Source organism: Panthera leo, chromosome B2 (genome assembly GCF_018350215.1).
Source record: "Panthera leo isolate Ple1 chromosome B2, P.leo_Ple1_pat1.1, whole genome shotgun sequence".
Taxonomy (NCBI): Eukaryota; Metazoa; Chordata; class Mammalia; order Carnivora; family Felidae; genus Panthera; species Panthera leo.
Genome location: NC_056683.1, coordinates 10883831 through 10906703, shown reverse-complemented (window position 1 = coordinate 10906703; position 22873 = coordinate 10883831). Strand labels below are relative to the sequence as shown.

At 43.3% G+C, this 22873-nt stretch overlaps 1 protein-coding gene across 1 annotated transcript in view; it reads left to right on the top strand.

Moving 5' to 3' along the window:
* The first annotated feature begins 8162 nt into the window (after window positions 1-8162).
* RNF144B (ring finger protein 144B) overlaps window positions 8163-22873 on the top strand; it is an 80256-nt gene continuing 65545 nt past the window's right edge. Inside the window, exons 1-2 of the mRNA XM_042937796.1 lie at window positions 8163-8316; window positions 19745-19942. Of these exons, the coding sequence (XP_042793730.1) occupies window positions 19778-19942 (165 nt within the window). The 5' untranslated portion in view covers window positions 8163-8316; window positions 19745-19777. The remainder of the gene's footprint in view (window positions 8317-19744; window positions 19943-22873) is intronic.

Sequence of the window (22873 nt, the reverse complement as noted above, 5' to 3'; positions counted from 1 at the left end):
GAACCCTTGTGCCCTGTTGATGGGAATGTAAATTGGTGCAGCCACTGTGGAAAATAGTATTGAGGTTCCTCAAAAAATTAAAAATAGAAATATCATGCAACCCAGTAATCCCACTTCTGGATGTTCACCTGAAGAAAATAAAAACATTAATTTGAAAAGATATGCACCCCTGTGTTTACTGCACCATTGTTTATAATAGCCAATATACAGAAGCAACCTAAGTGTCCATTGATAGATGAATGGATACAGCAGATGTGGTGTATACACACAATGGAATATCACTCAGCAGTAAAAAAGAACAGAATCTTGCCATCAGCAATGACATGGATAGATCTAGAGAGCACAATGCTAAGTGGCATGAGTCAGACAGAGAAAGACAAATACCATATGATTTCGCTTAGGTATGAAATCTAAAAAACAAAACAAATGAACAGATGAAACACTCAGACTCTTAAATACACAGAACAACGGGGTGGTTGCCAGAGGGGAGGGCGGTAGGTGAGGATGGGCAAAGTAGGCGAAGGGGATTAAGAGCTACAAACTCCCAGTTGCAAAGTAAAGAAGTCACAGGGATGAACGTAGTCAATTATACTGTAATAACATTATACTGTAATATGGTAACTGAGGGTAACTGCACTTACTGTGGTGAGCGTTTTGTAGATATACTTGTCAGATCGCTGTGCTGTGCACCTGAAACTAATATGTGCCAACCGTACTTCAATTAATTAAAAAAAACCCTGAGAACCCCAGAAGCTAGTTAAGAAAAAAGAGGTGCATATCCGAATATGTACAATCAAAAAGCATTTGTTTTCAATATATGAAGTTTATTGTCAAATTGGTTTCCATACAACACCCAGTGCTCATCCCAACAGGTGCCCTCCTCACTACCCATCCCCCACCCTCCCCTCCCTCCCACCCCCCATCAACCCTCAGTTTGTTCCCAGTTTTTAAGAGTCTCTTATGCTTTGGCTCTCTTCAAAAAGCATTTTTACAGAAGTAGCAACATAAAATAAGTCAACACATCAGCTTTGTTTTTGGAAAAAGTGTTTGTAAAATATATTTCAGGCAAAATCTGTAATTTACACCGAGCTCCTACAAACAGGAAAAATATTAACTATTCTAAAGGCAAATGGACAAAGAATATGAATAGACATTTCACAGAACTGAGATAAATGGTGTGTGTGTGTGAGAGAGAGAGAGAGAGAGGGAGAGAGCGCATACACAGTGTGATTAAATGAGCATCGAGAAAAATACTTATAAGACACCATAGTCTGTTAGCTTTAGTACATGGTGAGTGAGGGGCTGATGTGAGTGGAAAGTGAAGGAAAAGATGCTATGGCACACTTTTGACAGACTACTGAGGAAGACAGACAAAGAAATCATTGAGTGCTCCCTAGGTGCCCTAGAGAAATAAAGAGAAAATGTGTATGTATCTGAACAGAGAGGACTCTGGGCAGTAAATTATTTTCTTCACTGCTGGCCTTACAAGATCGTTAATTACTTGTAACTAGTAATTCCATGAGATCAGTATAGTTACGTACGTCAGGCATCACATGAGTCTAAAAATTATTGAGAGGCCCTTGGTAAGAAGCATTTTGCAAAGACCTGCCACATGACCGTGATGATTGCTTATTTAAACTGATCTTCGTGTATTTCATAATCAATGATGCCACTGCAGAGTCCAAGGGGAATGGGAAGGATCCACTTAAGGAACGTGGGTTTGTAAGAAGGATCTCTCAGATTCCATTCTGTTGGCCATGCAAACATTGTTGCACAGAGTCTATGGTTTTTGCTACAATTGTTAGTACCTAGCAGAGTCCTTGAGACACTCCTTCCGCTCCTCCCGCTCCTCCTGAGGATGGTACTATGGCCTGGGCTCTGGGAAGTTATACCCCCTGAAGATATGCTGAGAAAGATCTGGAGAACTTCAGGTGTAAGGTGGTAGATGTGGAAAGGAAATAGGCTTCCCAAGTGTAGGGGATGTTTTTCTCTTGCAGGATACAGAATAGGAGCCCTCTGCCTCAAGGTACCCACATGTCCCAATCCAGCATTCATCTAGCCATGACTTCTACAACCTTAATTTTGGTTTCTTTGATCTATTGCAGATGACAGTATGTGTTAGTTCAACCTGGCTTCTGGTTCCACTGGAGACTTTATGATTCACCATTTTGTCGGAAGAGGAAAGGGAGCAATGAACTAGTACAGTGGCTGGGATGATGACTTATGGGAACTTTGCTTGGAATTTTTTTTTTTTCATTGACTGATATGTAGGAATTTGGAAGAGATGTTAGTATTAGAAGGATTAATGCAATCTTTGCAAATATGAGGATCCTCAAGGCTATTTCGTCAGACTTTCTAGTGGAGAATCTTTTTTTTTTTTAAAGTTTATTTATTTATTTTGAGAAAGAGAGATAGAGAATACCAAACAGGCTCTGGGCTGTCAGCATGGAGCCCGATGCAGAGCTTGATCCCAGGAACTGTGAGATATGACCTGAGCTGAAATCAAGAGTCAGACGCTTAACTGACTGAGCCACCCAGGCGCCCGTCTAGTACAGAATCTTAAGTCAGGGCTAATTCAGTAATTATTTCTGCAGTTAGGTGATGAACAAGAGAGCTGAATTCCATTTTCTCATTGGCCCATAACCCCAGCTTGCTAGTGGTTGTTGTAGGTGGGATGTTAAGAGTCTTGAACGACTGAATCCTTTGGAGTCTTGCTGTCTGGTTGAGCTCTCCATCTCGAGTCATGATGGGTTCTTGCGTGGCATAATGGCAATGGGATTGAGATTATTCTGGTCAGATTTTTCTTGTTGGGGCTCAGCTGCTTTTGACCTGCTGTGTGAGATGTTGAGATGCTCTTGTATGGATGAAGTAGAACCAAATGACATGTCTTTAGCTTTTTGAAAACTTCTGTTATTAAGTCTGAGGCAATTGGACATCATCCTGGGCGTATCTCTGGAATAGTCTCTATCATATTGTTTTGTAGTGTTCTTAAGTCTTACTTTGTATTGTGTCTCACTCTTAGTTCTGTGCTCAATACTTTCAGTAAATGTTGATTGAATGTATAAATGAGCACCATTAGATGCGCCAGAAAAATGCAAATAAAATTATAGCTGTTCGGAAAGGAGAAATGGCCAAATTGTCAGCAGCAGGACACCATGACCTTTGCCTTAAATGTTTTCCTGTGGACAGAATTGCACTTTATTGCAGAAGCTGGTTTCTCAATACTTGTGTTCTTTCATCTGACTTTTTGAAAGTGAACAAATCTTTTCCTTTAATTTAGGGTTTTTAAAAAAAATTTTTTTTAATGTTTATTTACTTTTGAGACAGTGAGAGAGCATGAATGGGGGAGGGTCAGAGAGAGAGGGAGACACAGAATCCAAAGCAGGCTCCAGGCTGTCAGCACAGAGCCTGACATGGGGCTCGAACCCACGAGCCATGAGATCATGACCTGAGCTGAAGTCGGACACTTAACCGACTGAGCCACCCAGGCGCCCCTAACTTAGGTTTTAACACAGGATGTAATTAAGGTGTCACATCTAAGGTATGTGTTACTAATTTACCTACTACGGTGTATCAGAAGAGTAATTTCAGCTGCATAAGTGAATCTTGATTTTTTTTAAATTTTTAAATGTTTATTTATATTTGAGAGAGAAAGAGAGAGACAGAGTGTGAGCAGGAGAGGGGCAGAGAGAGAGAGAGACAGAGACAGAATATGAAGCAGGCTCTAGGCTCTGAGCTGTCAGCACAGAATCCGACGTGGGGCTTGAACTCACCAACTGAGAGATCATGACCTGAGCCAAAGTCTGACGCTCAACCGACTGAGCCACCCAGGTGCCCCGATTTTTCTTTATATTAATTAAAGAAATTTTTGAAAAGAAATTCCATTTGATTCTCTTCTTATGTAGGACCTCAGTGCATTTTATAATATATAATATATATCTATTATATACTACATATAGTATGGTATATATTATTATGTAACATCTTACATGTACGTGTTGAGAAAGCTAGTAATTCTATTTCTAGATATATTTTTGGCCTCATATGTAGGGAGAATATGCTTTGAATTTATTTTGGTTTTGCTTTTATATGACTTCAGGTATATTACAAGCTAATAGATTCCTGTCACAGTTTGGATTACTTACTGTTAATGTGAACATTTTGTTTGCTTTTTCTTTATGGAGGTATGTAATTCAGACTAGGAAATGATTCTCTATTATGAATATCAACAGGACTGCTGTCTCATGTGGACAGGTTGTAATATCGTGTCATTACTGATCAGAAAAAAATATTTTTATAGATTGTAGTGGCTGGGTTTTACTTCTCAAATGTGATATTTATTTTTGTGGTCTAAAAGAAGTAGTTCCTTCTCACCCTTATTTGAGGGCTTTTTTTTTTTTTACCTACCCTTTAAATCCTGGTGTTCCTTTGGGTTCTCTTCTGATCCCTTTCTTTTTGCTTCCCATTTTCCTTCCTTAGATGAATAACATTGACCGAGCTCTTATGATGTATCAGGACAGGGCCATGCTGTACAGCTGAACAGGTTGTGTACTGCACAATTCCAGGAAGTGACATTCACTGCCCCCAAGACTTGGGTGGTGTCAGCAGGCATTGTGCTCGCTACTTTACAAAACCCTTGTTTACCCTCATAACAACCTAGGAGATGAATATCATCATTCCTCCTTTATAGATGAGAGAGAAAACTGAGTTTGGGGTATGTTAAAACTTGTTTAAGGTTACACAGTAATGAGTGGGCAATGGAGTTTGGATGGGTCCAAAGCCTTTGCTTCCCCACAGCATGCTACCTTTTGTGGGTGATCTCAGCTCTTGGTGAGCTCATCCATACCACCACCTAAATGATGATAATTCCAGATCTCTCTGATGGCCTATGAGACAAATCTTCCAGCATGTACCAGAGGCCCCTCAGATTCTGAGTGATTCAAAGTGCATCATCATTTTCCACATAACTGCTTCTCCTCCATTCCTACTCTCAGTTGGTGGCACTTGTAACCTGGGCTCCTCTTGCCCCCTCACCCCCACATCCAATCAGGCCCCATCACTTCTCTTTCCCAAATCTCTCTCTGTTCGTCCCCTTCCTTTCTGTGCCAGTTGTTACTATGTGGGTTCGGGCCATCGTTCTTCCATTCTGACTGCATCTGCTCTGACTTATGACAAGCACCACCTAGCTCCTTGCCCTGTCTGTTGCGTCTGGCTCATTCTTCTCTCTCCACCTTCCCCACTTGGCTGCTTGAAGACACAGCTTTGAGTCCCTTTCTCAGGGAAGCCTTTCTTGATTGTTTTCACCAACCCTTTCCTTTAGCTGAATTGCCCTTCTCTGTGCTCCCATAGAGCATCATTTTATCATTTCACTCATCATGGTACTCTGATCATTGCTTTTCTTGTCTGACTCCTCCCCTGGACTAAGAGCTCTTTGAGGACAGGAACCGATTTGCCTTTGTCTTTCTAGCATCTAGCAGCTTGTCTGGGAGGAGATCAAGAAATGCTAGAGAGAATCAATGAATGCACACTATAGACGCATTAGGCAGATCTGAAAGAGTTTTGATTAGTATAGCTTTGTAATATTGCTTGAAATCGGGAACCGTGATGCCTCCAGCTTTGTTCTTTTTTTTTTTTCGAATTTGCTCAACTGATTTAAAAAAAATTTTTTTTAATGTTTACTCATTTCTGAGAAAGAGAGAGAGAGCACAAGCAGGGAAGGAACAGAGACAGAGAGACGGACACATAGAATCCCAAGCAGGCCCAACGCGGGGCTCAAACTCACAAACCATGAGATCGTGACCTGAGCTGAAGTCAGAAGCTTTAACTGACTGACCCACCTGGGGCGCCCCCCAGCTTTGTTCTGTCTTAAGACTGCTTTGGGGGTCTTTTGTGGTTCCACCCAAATTTAAGGATTGTAGGTTCTGTTTCTATGAAAATTGCCGTCAGAATTTTGATAGGATTGCACTGAATCTGTAGATTGCTTTGGATAGGATGCACATTCTAACAGTATTTATTCTTCCAGTCCGTGAGCACAGAACATCTTTCCATTCTTTGTGCCTTTAGTTTCTTTCGTCCATCTCTTACAGTTTCAGCGTACGGGGCTTTCGCCTCCTTGCTTACGTTTATTCCTACGTATGTTATTCCAGATCTGAAAAAGTTGTTCACATAATACTGTAGTGTTCTACATGTTTACTTGGATTAAAATTTTCACGTGATTTTTATAAACCTGCATGGTGAAAATAATCGATGCAGATGTTATTTAACTACGTTTTTTCCCCTTTCTTCTTGCCATTTGGCACAACAGGCAGCATGATTATCGCTTAATGTATGCTTTCATGACAGCAGTCTCTTGCCTTATCCAGTTGACAAAAGATTCTAACTTAACTGCATGATAATTTAAAAAGTGGATTCTGTGTTGAACTTTGGTTTAAGGCGTCAAAGTTTTGTATGGACACCAGTGAATAAACTAACCTCTCAGAAGGAGCTTTGTTTCTCTTCCCCGACTCCAGTCCATCGGCAGTGGTCACTCCTCTAAGGAAACGGCCGGAGGTTGGTTATCTTAGAACCTGAGCTACTCTGCTAAATCTGAGGTTAGACCACATGGGGGTGGTTATTCACAGGCACCTTTTTCACCTAACAGGGATTCAGGTCTCATTCCAGCTCTGCCCGTATCCGGTTCTAGCCAACCACTTAAATCTCCCTGGACATCGGGTTCCTTGCCTTGAAAATTAGGCATTTGGATGAAAGTAGCCAGAACAACTTTTCAATCTCAAACGTTCCCTGATTCTATTACTCTGGGTCCCTCCTCACTTTGTGTTCTCTTACTGTCTTATTTCCCTTGCCTGCCTTCCCTTCTTCCCCTACTAAGGGACTGGTCCAGGCCTGTCCTGCCATCACGCACCTAGATAGCTGTGTTCTTCAACACTTGGATTCGACCTGGAGGTTTTCTTGAACACAGAGGGCTGAGAAGCAGTGTACTTGTGTTGGCTGGCACGGAGCTCACTGCCACTACTTTATTGGCACGCTCAGATCCCTTCCACAAAGGGCGTGTGGGTCCCTTCCTTTTAGGAAGCACATTCCTGACTGCCTTTGTAAAAGCACAGTGAGGTTGAGTCTCGAGTACAAAAAGATTCCTGAATCAGAGCAGCGACATTTCTAAATTGCAGCCGTTAGACAGATTTGGGACTATGATTGTGACCTGGGCTGGGGGTGGGAGTGGGGGCGGCCTGGTTGGCAGGGACGGAACAGATAGATCATCATGTTTTCCACATCACACACAGTAAGTGTCCAAGGTTTTGCAGTGAGGAAGGCACACCATAGCATACCCTACGGTTTCTGGATATTTGTGTCACCTTTTCTTTAACGTCATACAACCTGTTAGGTTACAATGGGCTCCCACATAATTTTTCCGTAAAGCACTTCAAGCAAAATTATAGTCATCAAGGCGTGCCTCTAATTTTAGGAGGTAAACGAAGCCTGTGCTGATTCGATTTGCCTGCGTTCTGACTTCCTCACCAGACCCCAAAGGCCAGAATCAGGTACAAGGTGTTTTTTGAGAAGACGCGCGCGGGGAAGCGTGTCTATACAAAACCGTTTTCTGGGAAGGCAGGTCGGGGGTTCCCGGCAGCAGCAGAAGGCGAGTTAAAGAGCCGGGATCGGGAGGGAGGGCGAAGGTGTCCCGGCAGGACAGGCGCAGAGAAGCAACAAGCTTGGGAGGCCGAGAGGGGAAATGCCCCGGTCCGGGCAGGATGAAGGACGCGGAGGGCTGCAGCCACACTCCCTGCCCCGGATTTCGGCGGCAGCCGCCCCAGAAGGGCGAGCGGCAGAGGTCCCGGGGCGACGGAGCGGGCGCAGGAGGGGCCGGCGGTGGGGGGCGGGGGGCGGCGCGCTGGGGGCCGGGCCCGCACGGGGTTAAAAGAGCATCACCTGCAGCTCCAGGGCGACCCAGATGGGAAGTAGGAAGTGCCGCGCTTGAGCTTCCTGTATAAATACACGCGCGGCTCCCCGCGCCGCCGCTGGTGAGCTGCGCTCCACGCTCCGCGGGGCCCGGGGCGTCGCGGCCGCTCACCGGGGGGCGGGGGGGGCAGCGGGCGCCTGTCGGACCGCCTCCCCGCCTCCCCCCTCCCGCCCGCGGCTGCACCCCCCCCCCCCCCCCTCCGGCCGCGGTCCTGCTGCCGTCCCGCGGGGGTGCAGAGCTGGGGCCGCGGAGCCCGGAGGACCGCGGAGGGAATGAGCCGGCTCCGCCTCCCCGGGGCGCGCGGGCCAGGCTGCTGAGAAGCCCCGGCGGCGCCCGGAGGAACCGAGCCCTCCCGCCAGGTAGGTGTCGCCGAGCGCTTGAGCCGCCGCGGGCGGGCGAGGACGGAGAGACCCGGACTCCATGGTCTGTAGCTTTCTTTTCTGCCTCCTCTGCTTAACAGCGCGCAGAGTGGGATTCATCCCGAACGCCCGAGACACCTGTTAACTTTGAAAAATAGACGCAAAGGTAGAAGAGAAACCGGTGTCGTTTCCAGTAAAACGGCCTCTGCGAAATGTACCGATTGGCAAACGCAAGATTAGGTCAGACCTCCCCGGTGTCTTTCTTAAGGGGAGACCAGAAGTTGGCATCATCTCAGATGTCGACCTTCCGTTGTTTGGAAACGCACACAGCACGGTGTTGACACGCATAGATGGGAATGAGATGGGATCTTGGCCATGCGTTATGGTGATTATTTTGTCAGGCAGTTGCTGATAAGACAGAGTGAACCTCGGATCCTGTATTGCCGTTCCCAAGTTCTAGGTTAAAATGAAAGGGATTCCTGTTTCAGCGGAGCAAAGGGATCTTGAGCTTTCTCCTCTCGGGGCACCTTTTGCTTTCCTTATGACTTTGGGGGATCCTGCTGTGAGTCTCCTCCTGATGCATGCACGTCTTACATTCAGATTTCTCAGAAATGCATTTCCCTGTCTGGGAAAATGTCCTCTGTCTTCATGCTTTCACTACCGTGGGTCACTTTCTTATTTCTTTCTGCTGCAGGTATCTGATTAGACGTTAGCTGGGAGTCCCCATAGGACTATCAGTGTTCTAAGGTGGCATTTCTGGATGTTTGTTTGAAGTCTGCAAGATCTGAATTAAAGAACAATGTATCTCACATTTATGAAACAGCAGATGGGGCGGGAGGGGGGGGTCTAGGCCCAGAAGCAAAATAAATGAACTTTGAGATGACTCAGTTTTTAGGGTGTGGGTAAGAGGAAAAAGGAACCCAGCCAGCCTTCACAGAGTTGCTGGCTAATTAAAGTATCTGGCTGCTGCAGTGTGCACTGAGATGAGCCTCCTGGTCCCTTTCAGATCTCACTGCTCTGTTGGTCCCTCCATCTGCTGACCCTGCCCCCTCTTCCCAACCCTAGTCCTTTTCCTAAGTAGCAGCCCCGGAACTATTTCTGAAATGATCTTGAGGAGGGGGAGGGGGCAAGAAAGATAGATGTAGCAGAACCATGGGCCCCATTGGGATAATTGTATTAAATCCAAGGCCACGTTTTCACAGCCCTCCTGTTTTACCCTTGCACACCTGTGACTGCTCTTTTTTTCCCTTGTGGTGGGCACACACTTGGAGAAATAGGAAAGAGAAAAACCCTTCTGTTTCTAAAATAGCCTCTGATGAATTGAAACTGTCGTGATGAGTAAACAAATACAAGGTACACATGTATATAGAGAATGTAAGTGTAAAACAGATGTCAAGTCGCGGAATCGGGCTGCTTGAACTTTTTATTTAAAACAAACAGGAGAAAACATAACCCCCCAAGTCCCCAAACCAATCACCCTAGATAACTTGCTCCTACACTACTGTGCTGGAAGCGAGGTGTGAGTGTGGTCAAGCGCTGTCCATTTACCCAGAGTTTTACAAATATTTATAGTCGTCTGTGCCAAATATCTTTGCACTGAGCCCCATAGAACATTCTCAGCATTCAAAAGCTCCATTCTCATGAATGGCTTTAGTTCATTGGCAATTTAAAGGCATCCAGGCTTTCAAAGTAGGTCAGTTTAAGACACGTCTTTTTTTTTTTTTTTTTTAAATAATTAGTTTTTGGGTCTCCCAGATTGTGAACCAGGTTTTCTGAGCCAAACTTGACAGCAGAGAGAAAAATTATCCTTTATCTAGAAAGAAAGAGGAAAAAAGCTTGTTTTATCTATATAATAAGACCACTTAGCTTCCTGAAAACTACCTTTCTCTTCAAGAAGATGAGTACTTTTAATCTGAGAAGGTAAATTTAAATTTTCGATTTTGAGAAGCAGGTTTAATGTGTTAAGTATTTAGGAGCATTTATAAGGACCTCAGAATCATTGCTCTGTGGTGTTTCTGCTAATTCTGGCTTCTGTGTTTCCCGTGGCCTTGACTTATGACATTACTTTCTTGTTCAGTGAGGTTCTTCGTGTTTGAAATCACCAGTTTGAGGTAGAGGTCAGGAATCATGCTGAACCCAGATGTTGGTGAAGGAACAAAGTCCAGACAGTTTTGGGACTAAACCTACTTTGTGCAACTGATTATTTTGGATATGGGAAAGGAGCCAAAATGCCACACAAATCCTCCTTTCCACTTTGAGCTTTGGGGAGTAGGCATCTGCAGTCATTAGTCCTGAGTGCTGGGACTGTTTTCCAGGGATGCCTGCTTTAATTTCTGGAAGCTTCTATTAAGTCATGTTATTTTCCTGAGTATGTTAGATGTTTGTCATCTTGACTTTTTTGTTTTTTTTTTTTTTTTTTTTTTTGGTAATGTTTCCCATATGTCATCTGAGTGTTAAGGAACCTGAAGAGGCATAACCTCACCAAAGTTAATTTAATTATTTAATTTTTAATTTGCTTTTTCACCTTTAGGTACAGGCAGGAGGTCTGTACTAATGTTCTATTTTTATTAACTCTGGCATTTGCTTTTGCTGGGTCGATGCATATTTCTAAACCCAGCACATCGCATTTCAATGGTTATTAAGACACGGGAGGCTATACATTAAAGAAAGTAAAAGCGGCCAACGTTTTTGCAACACGGAATGAGAAACGTCTCGTTTACGAGGAGACCTCTTTCCTTGAACTGAAAGCACAACAACCTAAGTGCAAAATACTTCTCTTGTTCACAGCTGGGGATACTGCTGATCACATGGCTTTTGTAGCATCTGTTAAAGAACATACTCTAAAAGCCGTGTCTCCTTGGTTCCCATCTCCTCTGCAGTCATGAGTTTGAGGGCCAGACTTTTACTCAACTGGTTCTTTGTCTTTGGGGGAAGAAAGAACACATCATCTCTCATTTGTCTCTTTGCTGGACTTGTGGTCAAAGCTTCATAGAAACCCACAAATTGTCCTCTGTTATCATTATAGAACATTATCTGTTGACAACCTCCTCAACGAGTTTACTCCTTGTAAGTGGAGACTGGGTTCGGTCACCTTTACATCACTAGCACCTAATGTGTGGAATTCAGAATTCAGTTCTTTGTGGGGTTGACTTTGTTTCCTACATTACTGGGTTTTTGAGAAAAGGATTTGGCAAAGGCGAATGAAAACATACCTGCTGCACCTTGCTTAGTGTGGGATTTCGGAAGGGAGTCCTCTCCCAAGCTGCTTTTAAATTTGTTTCTAATTAAAGTTTCTATAGGAAACTTCTGACATTCAGAAGAGAGGGTAATACAGATACATGTTTGTATCCATTTGGAGCAAACGTTTTGATTTAGCTATGTGTGCCTTAGCAACTGTAGTTTCCTGGTAATGTCACGACCCAAGAAGTCAGCCCATCTCTTTCTTTCTGTATGGGGCTTTCTGAAATAACACGTCTCCTTGATCTGTTCATTACATCATTGTCTGACCTGCCTTTCAGTGGCGTTCTTCCTGCTTCTGAGCTTTGTTGTTATGCCAGGCAGAGGGAAGACGAATTATTCAGCAGGGCTGCATGAATAATTGTGGGAGGCAGGGAAGCACTGATTAAAAAAACGGGGTGGGCAGGGCACTCTGGCGGTGTTGAGTGGGGAGCTCCCACGAAGAGTGTAAAATGACAGTGCTGAAAATATCATGAAGCTGTTAATCTCCTATTCACGCCTGCCTTCTCTGATAAGTTTTCATTGTTAGAAAAGCCAGGGACGGATTTTCTCCTCTTGGGCCTTTCCCTGTAGCGGTAATGAGAATGTGGAAACAGGGCAAGAAAAAAAGGAATGTACTTTTTAGAAAAAGGATCAGCATTGTGCAGATGTTAGAATTTGCCGTCCCAGATGCCTGTGCCCTGAAGGATTTAGAGTTAGTCATCTGCTTTGTTAGCCATTGTCCCCATAAATCTTTCCGTGTATTTCTCCTGAATATTTTGTAGGAAAAAACATAAAAATCAGATAATGTTCTCACCATAAAAAATTGCAAGTGTGTGAGGTGATGGGTGTGTTAACTAACCTTACTATGGTAATCATTTCGAAACTTGTGTAGACATCTATGTGTATATACACACATCTGTGTCTCATCATTACACTGTATACCTTAAACTTATACAATGTTACATATCGATTATATCTCAACATAGCTGGAAGAAAATTAGATCTTAGTAATAGCTGTAACAGACTTTATACATAACAATTTCAAATAGCAAAGAGACTGTTTAGAAAACAATGCTAATAATTAATATTTGCTGATTTCGGCTCAGGTTATGGTCTCACTGTTCATGAGTTCGAGCCGTTCGTTAGGCTCTGTACTGACAGCACGGAGCCTGCTTGGGATTCTGTCTGTCTCTCTCGCTCGCTCGCTGTCCCTCCCCCCTACCCAAAATAAATAAACAAACATTAAAAAACAAAAAAGATATTCCTCCTAATGGAGTGTCTGTCCTTTTCACCTGCATACGAGTTAATAGGGATATATTTGCACATTAGTTCCATTTTTAGAAGAGTACAGTCTCCGGGTTACACATTTATAATCTTGTTGACATCTTGGTAACTGTTGGGATGAATATGTTAAAGCTAAGGAATTACAGACTGAAGTACTTTTTCATTTCCTGAGGGAAGAAGACGTAGTCTGCTTTCCTATTGCACGAGGCACGATGGTAAACAGTCTTTTACAGCAATGCTGCTACCTCACAAAGCCCGAGTAGGTGAATATTTGCTTCCATCACACCTAAGAACTAAGAATGGCTTGGATTTGTTTATACTCGAGAATAGTGTCTAATCTGTCTTGTTTTTTGCATATAATGATCAAGTGTCCCATATGTGATGCCAGGTATCTGTTGTTGGCCTTGGGTGTTACTCTTTCAGAAAATAATTAAGTAGGTGCCTGGGGGACTCAATCAGTTAAGCGTCCGACTTCAGCTCAGGTCACAATTCTGTGGTTCGTGGGTCTGAGCCCCACGTTGGGCTCTGTGCTGACAGCTCAGAGCCTGGAGCCTGCTTCGGATTCTGTGTCTCTTTTTCTGCCTCTCCCCTGCTTGTACTCTGTCTCTCAAAAACAAATAAACATTAAAAAATAAGTAGATAGAAGATATTTGTTTCTCTGATATCACTGGGTTTGTACTGGTCCATCTAGTCCCCGAATGGCCAGAGAGTGGGTCAGGGATGCAAACAGGAGAACCACAGCCCTGGCCACTAAGGAGGTCTGCCCTAAGTCCTTACCCCACTAAGCACTAATACCCATTGCCCTTGCTACTCTACCAGCCAGCTGGTCTACCTTCCATTCCAGACTATGCTTAGGGTAGAACTTCAGCAAATGGCTAGTGACTGATGATGGTCAGCACTTCACTAGACTCAGTCTGTGCCATTTGAGTCGTTAATAGCTTCTGTTAAGAACATGAACTAGGGCTACATAGTTGCATTGGGCAGAAGTGCCAGGGTCAACACAGTACTAATTTTTCAGATTATGTTGAGTGGAATCTGGTTGCCTGACATGTCATTCTTGGTTGGTGTTGGGAGAGCTTCCTAACAAGGCAGAGATGGGATCTTTGGATTGCTGTTTCATTCTACTCGATTAGAATATTGGCTTCCTGAGAAAATCTCTCCATTATGAAGGCAACACTTCAGACGTACCTTCTCCACCACCTACCCTTCTTGAAAACCTTTCCCTTTGTAAGCTTTCTCTGAGTCATGCTTTTATATCTTTTATTCCAGCTACCTCACAGGAATGACTCAGTGCCTTACATGGGCATGGAAACATTTTGAGAGTATTCCTGTGTCTCCTCTTCTGTTTTGTCCCTTGTTCTTGAGTAGATCTTAGACTTCCGTAGCACGGTTTGGAATTAAGACCTCAGCACAGATCGGCTGGCTTCTTACACGCATTCATATTCTCTTCTGTCAGTGATATCCAGGTGATTCATTCTGTTTATTTTCTATCTCTCTGGGTCTCTTTAATTCTGCTTCATCCATTTATCTGAATTTTAAAGTTTTTGCTGAATGGTGCAAAAATTCCTAAATAACTAGGTAAGTATCCCGGTGAAACATTGTCCCTTCCGACTACATTATCCTTTTGTGCTGTGGAACGATCACCGAGACTCTGGGTAGTGAGGCAGGCGTAGACGACATTAGTTAAAAATACTTTGAATGTTGGCTCTTCCAGCCTCTGCATTTTTGGAGCAGATTGCTTTTCCAGGCCGCCAGCAGAATACGAAAAGTCCTTCTACATCCTGTGCTTCTAGCATGCGCCCCGTTGTGTGGTTAGTTATATTTAAGCAAGTGGTACTTGTAGAATCTGGGTGAAGTCCGCCCTCGCCTCCCCACCCCCACCCATGCCATTAACTTTAGCGAGTTTAAACCTAAAAGCAGCTGTCCAGTTTCTTTTTTCTTCCCCAACATGCCCCTTGTCCTCTCTGCCAAAATTCGTTCCTCATTGGGTTCGGCTGGGTCACATCTGCAATAATGGTAAAAGCTGGGATCCTCGTTACCGTTTTAAAACAAGCAGGAGGGTGGACCATTCAGGTCACTTTCTTCTTTCAGGTGAAACGTGAGGTATGAGGCAGAACCAGTTGAGCAAGGCAGTGAGATGAATTACCGGCTCTCTGGGTGGATAGCTTTCCCCAAAACCTGGAAGGGAGCGGGTGTGAACCGTCAGTGCACCTGCAGAGACATGGTGCGGTGAAAGGGTCGGGAGCTGTCAGCATGTGTGTGCGTGTGTATGTGAGGGGGTCAGCTTCCTCTGGACACCCCTTCTGAACTTCATGCTGTTTGCTTATGGTCTGGGTGGGCGGCTGAATTTCTTCTCTTGGTGGTTCCATGCTGCGGAGACCGGGGGATCCGAATAAGATGTAAGTGAAGGGACACTAGGACACCTGGGAGCCATTCCCGACATCTCGAAGGAGAGAGAACTTCAGGACTGTCCTGATTGTTCCTTGAAGAGCTCTGTATGTAATGAATCAATGGTGAAAGGATTTTCTGGATTCATATTCTTTTTATGAAGCGCTCAGCATGTGTCATTCATTTTAAAAAATTTTTTAATGTTTATTTATTTTTGAGAGAGAGAGAGACAGAGTACGAGTGGGAGAGGACAGAGAAGGAGACACAGAATCCAAAGCAGGCTCCAGGTTCTGAGCTGTCCGCACAGAGCCCGACACAGGCCTTGAACTCACAAACCACGAGATGGTGACCTGAGCCAAAGTCTGGATGCTTAACCGACTGAGCCACCCAGGTGCCCTGAGTCATTCATTTTTAAAACCTTTATTAATTGATTTTGCCCAGAGTGAAAACTCGAAGAGCAGGTTTTCAGACTGTGCCTGGTGAAGCCTTGAGCATCTGTGATGGTGCCTGGCAGGTGCCCAGGGACAGGTCCAGGGGACCTGGCCTGGCTCTCCCCGTCCTCTTCCACCAGCACTGGCCCACCTTAGCTCCTTTACACGGTGGCAGTTTACTCCAGATTTTGTTTTTGTAAAATTCCATCGCCTTAAACATGTTTGAATGCCATCACTTCAGGGAGTCGGTGTTATTGCCCACAGAAAAATAAATCACTTCTTTTTGAAGAATCATTTTGAATTGTGCACATCTCAGAGATGAAATATGTGACCTCCTTCCTCTTTCTCAGTCACAAGTACGGCCTCGTTTGGAATGCTTGGAATTTTTGTTGTTGTTGCTTTAACAGAACAGGTCTCTGCTTTGGAAAAGGCTTTTATCAAAATATTTTTACAGATAAAATATACTTTAAAAAGTTGTGTACATGTATATATAGTAAACCGCTTAATTGAGGTATGATTGATGGCCAAAAGCTGTATATATTTAATGTATACAACTTGATGAATTAGGAGATAAATATGTACCTCAGGAACAGCATAATGCCTGTACTTAACAATGCTACATTGTATGCTTAAAATTTTGCTAAGCAGGTAGACCTTTTTTTTTTTTTAAGTTTATTTATTTATTTTGAGAGAGACAGAGACAGTGCAGCAGGGGAGGGGTAGAGAGAGGGAGAGAGAAAGAGGGTCCCAAGCAGGCTCTGTGCTGTCAGCACTGAGTCTGATGCAGGGCTTGAACTCACAATCTGCAAGGTGAAGACCTGAGCCAAAACCAAGAGTCGGGCGCTTAAGCGACTGAGCCACCCAGGCGCCCCACTAAGAGGGGAGATCTTCTGTTAAGTGCTCTTACCACACATACACACACACATACACACACACACACACACACACACACACACACACACAAATAACGACAAATAAAGTGGACAGGAAGAAACTTGGAGGTAATAGATATTTTTATATTTTTATAACTTTGGTTTGTAACTCACAAAGTAAGGAGTGCAAACTTATGGATATGGCAGGTGGTAAGACCATGTTTCACTATTAACTTTTTTAAAATATTTATTTTTGAGAGAGAGTGCAAGTGGGGGAGGGGCGGGGGGGCAGAGGATCTGAAGCGGGCTCTGCGCTGACAGCAGAGAGTGTGACACAAGGCTCGAACTCATGAGCGCCAAGATCATGACCTGAGCCGAATTTGGACGCTCAACCAACTGAGCCACCCAGACGCCCTCAAAAGACCATTTCTAAGAGATAATCTAAGGAGTATGCAATTATGTCTTCATTTTGTGAGTGTCCTATGTCTCTTTCTAAAAAATGCTATAGGGGCACCTGGCTGGCTCAGGCAGTAGAGCATGAGACTCTTGGCCTTGGGGTTGTGAGTTCAAGCCCACATTGGCACATTGCGGGTAGAGATAAAATTTTTTTTTAATTTTAAAAATTAAAAAAAAATAATGTGGTTTGAGACTATAAGAAATAATTGACTTTGCTGAAGAATTCCTACATCTCCTGCTGTGTTGGAACAGCAGGACTAACCTGTTCCTAACAGCTTCCTCCAAATGGGCTCTTCCTGTATTTGACATTTGTGGCATGAGGAGGTTCTGGTCTGTGTCAGTCCCCTCTTCCCTCCAGAAGCATTTACTGGCTACATTTCTTCTTCTTTGCTGTGGCCTTCTCCACCTCCTCTCACCCTCCTCCTCCTTCCTTTAAAAAAAAACTTTATTAAGTTTTAACATTTTATTTCCAGTGTAATTAACGTACAGTGTTATATTAGTTTCAGGGCTACACTGAAGTCATTCAACAGTTCTATACATTACTCAGTGCTCATCAGGCTAAGTGTACTGGCTGCGTTTCTTCTTGATGTTTGACTAGGGATTTCTCTTTTTGTGGGCAAAGATCATCAGAATGTGGTGTATACACCATGTTGGGAAGATAGAAATGTGAAGACAGCACTTGGATGAAATTGGTGATGTGTGTGTTACTAGGAGAAACAAACAGGTGATGGTTGTCTAAGCATCACCTGGAAAGAGGAGAGAGGTAAAATCACTAATTGACCCTAAAGAGAGATTTTTTTTCTTTAACTTCAAAATCCTGAATTTTATACGTAGGTTGATTTGCTCTTGGATGATAGCTCATTAATAGGTAAATAAGAACACCACATCTTAAGCCGTATACGGCCTTTCCCAAGAAATACTATCATGGAAGCCAATCATTGGTTAGCTTCCTATTTAAATTTATTTTTAATCAAGTCTACTACTGAGGGAGTAGGTAAAAAGCCTTGAATATTTCAGGTTACTAGAGTTTATAATAACTGTTGATTCTTTCTGGTATGACATTAAGAAAGTGCAGTTAGATCTCATAGATCTTTTTTTCCTGTCCATCCAATACAATTTGTTTTTTTCTCCCTTGTCATACTTTTGTACCTGTATGTTGAGACATAAGCCACTGTGGGGCTACATAACAAATGCTAAACATGTCCTTTCTTTTGCTCCAAAATGGGGATGAGAAGAGTCTAGTTCTTGTAGGGGGAGAGCGTATTTACATTTATTTCTGTGGCAGAATTTATTAGGATTGGCCATACGCTCTTGAAATGGTAAGAACTTTAGGATTTTCCTTCTCTTTAATTAGAACATGAAATTTCTTGATGTGCTATAAACTATTGAAGATTACTTTCACAATTATTTACCTCTTCTAAAGATAATCTGAATAAAAACAAGTAGAAGGGTTTCAGTTATAATTTTTATTTTTCAGTGTAGGAAAATCCTATTGTCTTGCCATATTTAGAGACAGATTTTACTCTGCACAGTTTTCGGTGACCTTCGATAGCTGTAGTCATGGGCTGTTTGTCTCTTTATCTCTTTGTCTCGGTTTTCCTCTCTCCCTACCCCTTCTAACTTCTTTCTCTCCCCGTTCCATCCTTCCACATAATATCCAGTCTCTGGTGTAAGGGGCCAGGACTGGGCTTGGTCTCAGAAGATGGAGGTTCGAATTTTGCTCTGCTCTATACAAGCTCTGAGAACCCAGGCAGATTATTTAACTCCTCTTCAGAAGAAGTTATGATTGCTTAGCATGTCTATAAGATGAAGGAAATAATCATCATGGTTGCAAAAGAGTAAATGCAAGGACATATGTGACAGGACACAATTAGCACTGATCCCCCCTTGAAGAAAGTTGATTGGTATGAAACCTATAGAACGTAAAGTGTACCATTTCAGTTGTTGTAAGTGTGTAATTCGGTGGCATGAAGTACACTCACAGTGTTGTGTAACTATCACATTCTCCATTTCCAGAACTTTGCCATCATTCCCAACAGAAACTTTGTACCCATTAAATGGTAACTCTCTATTTCCCCCCTCTCCCAACCCCACCTTTCTACTCTCTGTCTCTCCGAATATGATGGCTCTAAATACCTCCTATTGATGGAATCATACGATGTTTGCCCTTTCATGTCTGGCTTATTTCACTGAACATAATGACTTTAAGGTTCATCCTCCTATTCCCTTTTAAAGGTGAATAATATTCCATTGAATGTTCATATCACATTTTGTTTATTCCTTCATCTCTTGATGGGCATTTAGAGCGTTTCCACTTTTTGACTAATTGTGAATAATGGTGCTGTGAGCATTGGTGTGCCAAGTATCGGTTTCCATCCTGGTTTCAATTCTTTTGGGTGTATGCTGAGAAGCAGAATTGTTGGATCTCATAGTAATTCTTTGTGTAATTTTTTGAGTGGGCATCCTATTTTCAAGTTGTTTTTTTTTAATCTGTTGGATTATAGTATGCGACTCCTAAATGGCGTGTTTATTCCTTGTGGTCTTTTCGTTCCCATAATTTACATTATATGAGTCAGGATGGTGAGGTCACCTTCAATTTCTCCAGGAGCACCTTGCCAAGGTGGCATGCTCTATAGGCCATGGGTCTCAGAAATGAACTTTGATGTATGCCTAGATATCCCGGAAGGTGAAGGTTTGCTCTGTTGGTGCCCAAATGTGTTGGTTAAACAACAGCTGTATTAATGAATGCAATATTTTCTGCTTTGGACCTTCCTGTAGGGGTTGAGGAGACTGAAGAAGGCTGATGGGCTGATGGGCTCAGCTGGTAGGTTCCACTGTCTCACCATGACCACCGAAAATCCGACGCCGGGAGACCTGGTTCCGTCCCCTCTCGTCACTTGCAAACTCTGCCTGTGTGAACGGTCCCTGGACAAGATGACCACACTCCAGGAATGCCACTGCCTCTTCTGCACAGATGTAAGTTCTCCTTGAAGCTTTCATCATGAGCCTGAGAAAATACAATGGGGAGAACTGTCAAAGCACAGGATAGATTTCAGTGGCTTTCTGAGAAGCCAGGGTTTGCTACAACAGCCTTCTGTTTTGGAGAGCAATTCCACGTTTGGGTCTGTTTCCAAATAGTGTCTGGAATGGTAAATCCCGTATTTACTGTTTTTTAGGCAAAGCATAAAGTGTATGTGATCTTTAATTACTGGTTGAATAAGCAGGATCTGTTCTTAAAGTGCTAGGTAAGAAACAAAATAGAAATATTTTTCACACATCTTAGTTAACTCCCATCTGTAAGGAGCTCATCCGGTGTTGGATGATAGACCAGGTGGCCGTTAACTGAATTTTCTTTCATATACTTTCTCATCTCTTACAAAGCACATGATACATAACTCTTTTACTTTGTGCTTATCTCCCCCTTTTTTTTTTTCTGTCTTCACAATATGCTGAATGGTACTTATTCCTCATAATAAAGAGAGTATGTAGGTAGATCTCCAGGAGTGGGCCTTCCTCTTTTAGTGTGACACTTGGTGTCAATGGTCGTGACCTTGATGGCACATTTCCCTGGAGGCTGGTTGATTAAGGTGTGAAGATAGGAAACAGACTGTTGAATTCAAGGTGGCTACTGCAAGTGTGAACCCAGTGGTCCTATTCAGATTTTCATTTATTCAAATATCTTTTGAGCTCCTACCGTGTGCCAGGCACTCTGCTGGATGTTGTCCCATAGGGAAGATGGACTCATTGAAGGAACTGTCCAAGTTTGGCAAAGTCAGGGGTAGCTAGATGTAGTATACCAGCAGACTGTCTCACCTGCTTGGGGATGGGAGGGGGCATCCTGGTGGCAGTGATCTCTGAGCTGAGGCTTTAAACAAGAGTTGCAAATTGACGCTCATGGGTCACGTCTGGGCTCAACACATTTTTTATTTGGATCCCCAATTGGGAAATTTCATGAAAAAATGAAAAAGTGGTAAGATCTAGCGACTCCATCCAGGCCTGTATTTGTAGGCCCCAAAGAGACGATCTTTTCTCTGTTTATATTACCTTCCTGTCTTCTGTATGTATTTGAATCAACTACTCTTAAACAAATTTTTTTTTTAATGTTTATTTATTTTTGAGACAGAGAGAGACAGAGCATGAACAGGGGAGGGGCAGAGAGAGAAGGAGACACAGAATCTGAAGCAGGCTCCAGGCTCTGAGCTGTCAGCACAGAGCCTGACGCAGGGCTCAAACTCATGCACCATGGGATCATGACCTGAGCCGAAGTCGGAAGCTCATCCGACTGAGCCACACAGGTGCCCCATGAATCAACTACTCTCTTAAACCAAGGATGAATTAAGAGTCACGCGGGATGCAGACTGGCATCTCAGCAAGGCAGAGGCCTGATGTCCAAGTTATAATATTTACCTTTTATCTGTGCTTTGGTAGGGCCTCGTCTGGGCAGACTGTTATTATTTATTAGACAAAAAGTGTAATAATCACCAGACAAATCTAGGTTTCATGCCCTGACTAGAGAAGGAAATTGAATAGTTCAGGTATAGTGACCAGTGCTTAAATCAAGGGAAGCAAGGACAGAGGAATCATTAAGGATGTAGAGTCATTTATAAAGAGGTGTATTTACTAAGCATACTTTTTAAAAAAATAGATTAACAATTTAAGGTGAAATAAATTTTGCTCTTTCTTGTTAATTTCATCAAAATGTCATGTTCTCAAGCTCATTTATATTGATTAAAAAACTTTTTTTGATTGAGGATTAGGGTAGGGAGAAGCCTTGGAATGATTTTTGGGTAAAAAGGAAAGTGACTAGGGATGGCCGGGTGGCTCAGTTGGTTGAGCGTCTGACTCTTGATTTTGGCTCAGGTCATTATCCCAGGGTGGTGGGATCCAGCCCCATGTCAGGCTCTGTGCTGAGCCTGGAGCCTGCTTAGGATTCTCCCTCTCCCCCCTCTCCCCTATAGAAAATGAAAAAATAAAATAAAAAAGGAAAGTGACTATAATCCTTTCCTTAAGTTTTGAACTCTGGGATCCAAAGATGACGAGTGTCCCAGGATCTGTGCCAGCCACTGGGATTTATCAGTTTGAGAAACAAAGCCAGCAGAGGTCCTCGCTTTTAGGGGCTTATATTCTATCAAAGGCAGTTGCATAATAAACAATAAACATAATAACTGGGTGAGTTACAGAGGATTGGGCAACAGGGCTTAGAGAAAAGGCAGAGCAGGGCCAGGAGGGTGGAGTGCAGGTGGGGGCTGTTGCAGGTGTAGCAGGCTGTGAAGAGGACGCCTCGCTCAGTGACGTCTGTGCTTGGTCCTTCCTCATGTTATCAGTGTGTGTTGCTTAAGGAAGTGACCTTGTTGTTGAGGGGCGGCTTCGGTTTCCTTTGGTCTTGCTTTGCTGCTGAATGCTGTGCTTCATTCTTTTTGACCTTCTCACATAATTTTTGGACCCTTGCTGATCTTTGAAACAAAGGAGTCAGAAGCAGCGTTTGGTTAAAGGCAGGAGGGAAATTTTTGTCTGGGGGTTACAGATGTTTGAAAAGCAGGATACGGAGTTCAGGTTTTGCCATGAGACCTAATAGTTCAGGATTCAAGTTTGTGCTTGTCAGCGCTGGGTAGAGGGTCCACAGGCAGAGGTGGTACCTCGTACTGACAAGGAGTGCACGCTGTCACAAGGATTGGTGCACGAGATCTCAGTTCCCAGTTAAAAACAACACAACACAAGGGCTTCTCGGTTCCCCTTTGGCAATTTGAGGGTAGGAATTAGGACAATGAGAGTATTCTGTCATCTATGATCAGACTTCCTCATTGTTGGGGAGTACTCCAAACCAGAAAGTCAAATGGCTTGGTAGTTTTTATATCCCTCCGACGCTGGAACTTTTAAAAAACTATTAAAAAATGTGTCCAATCCTGC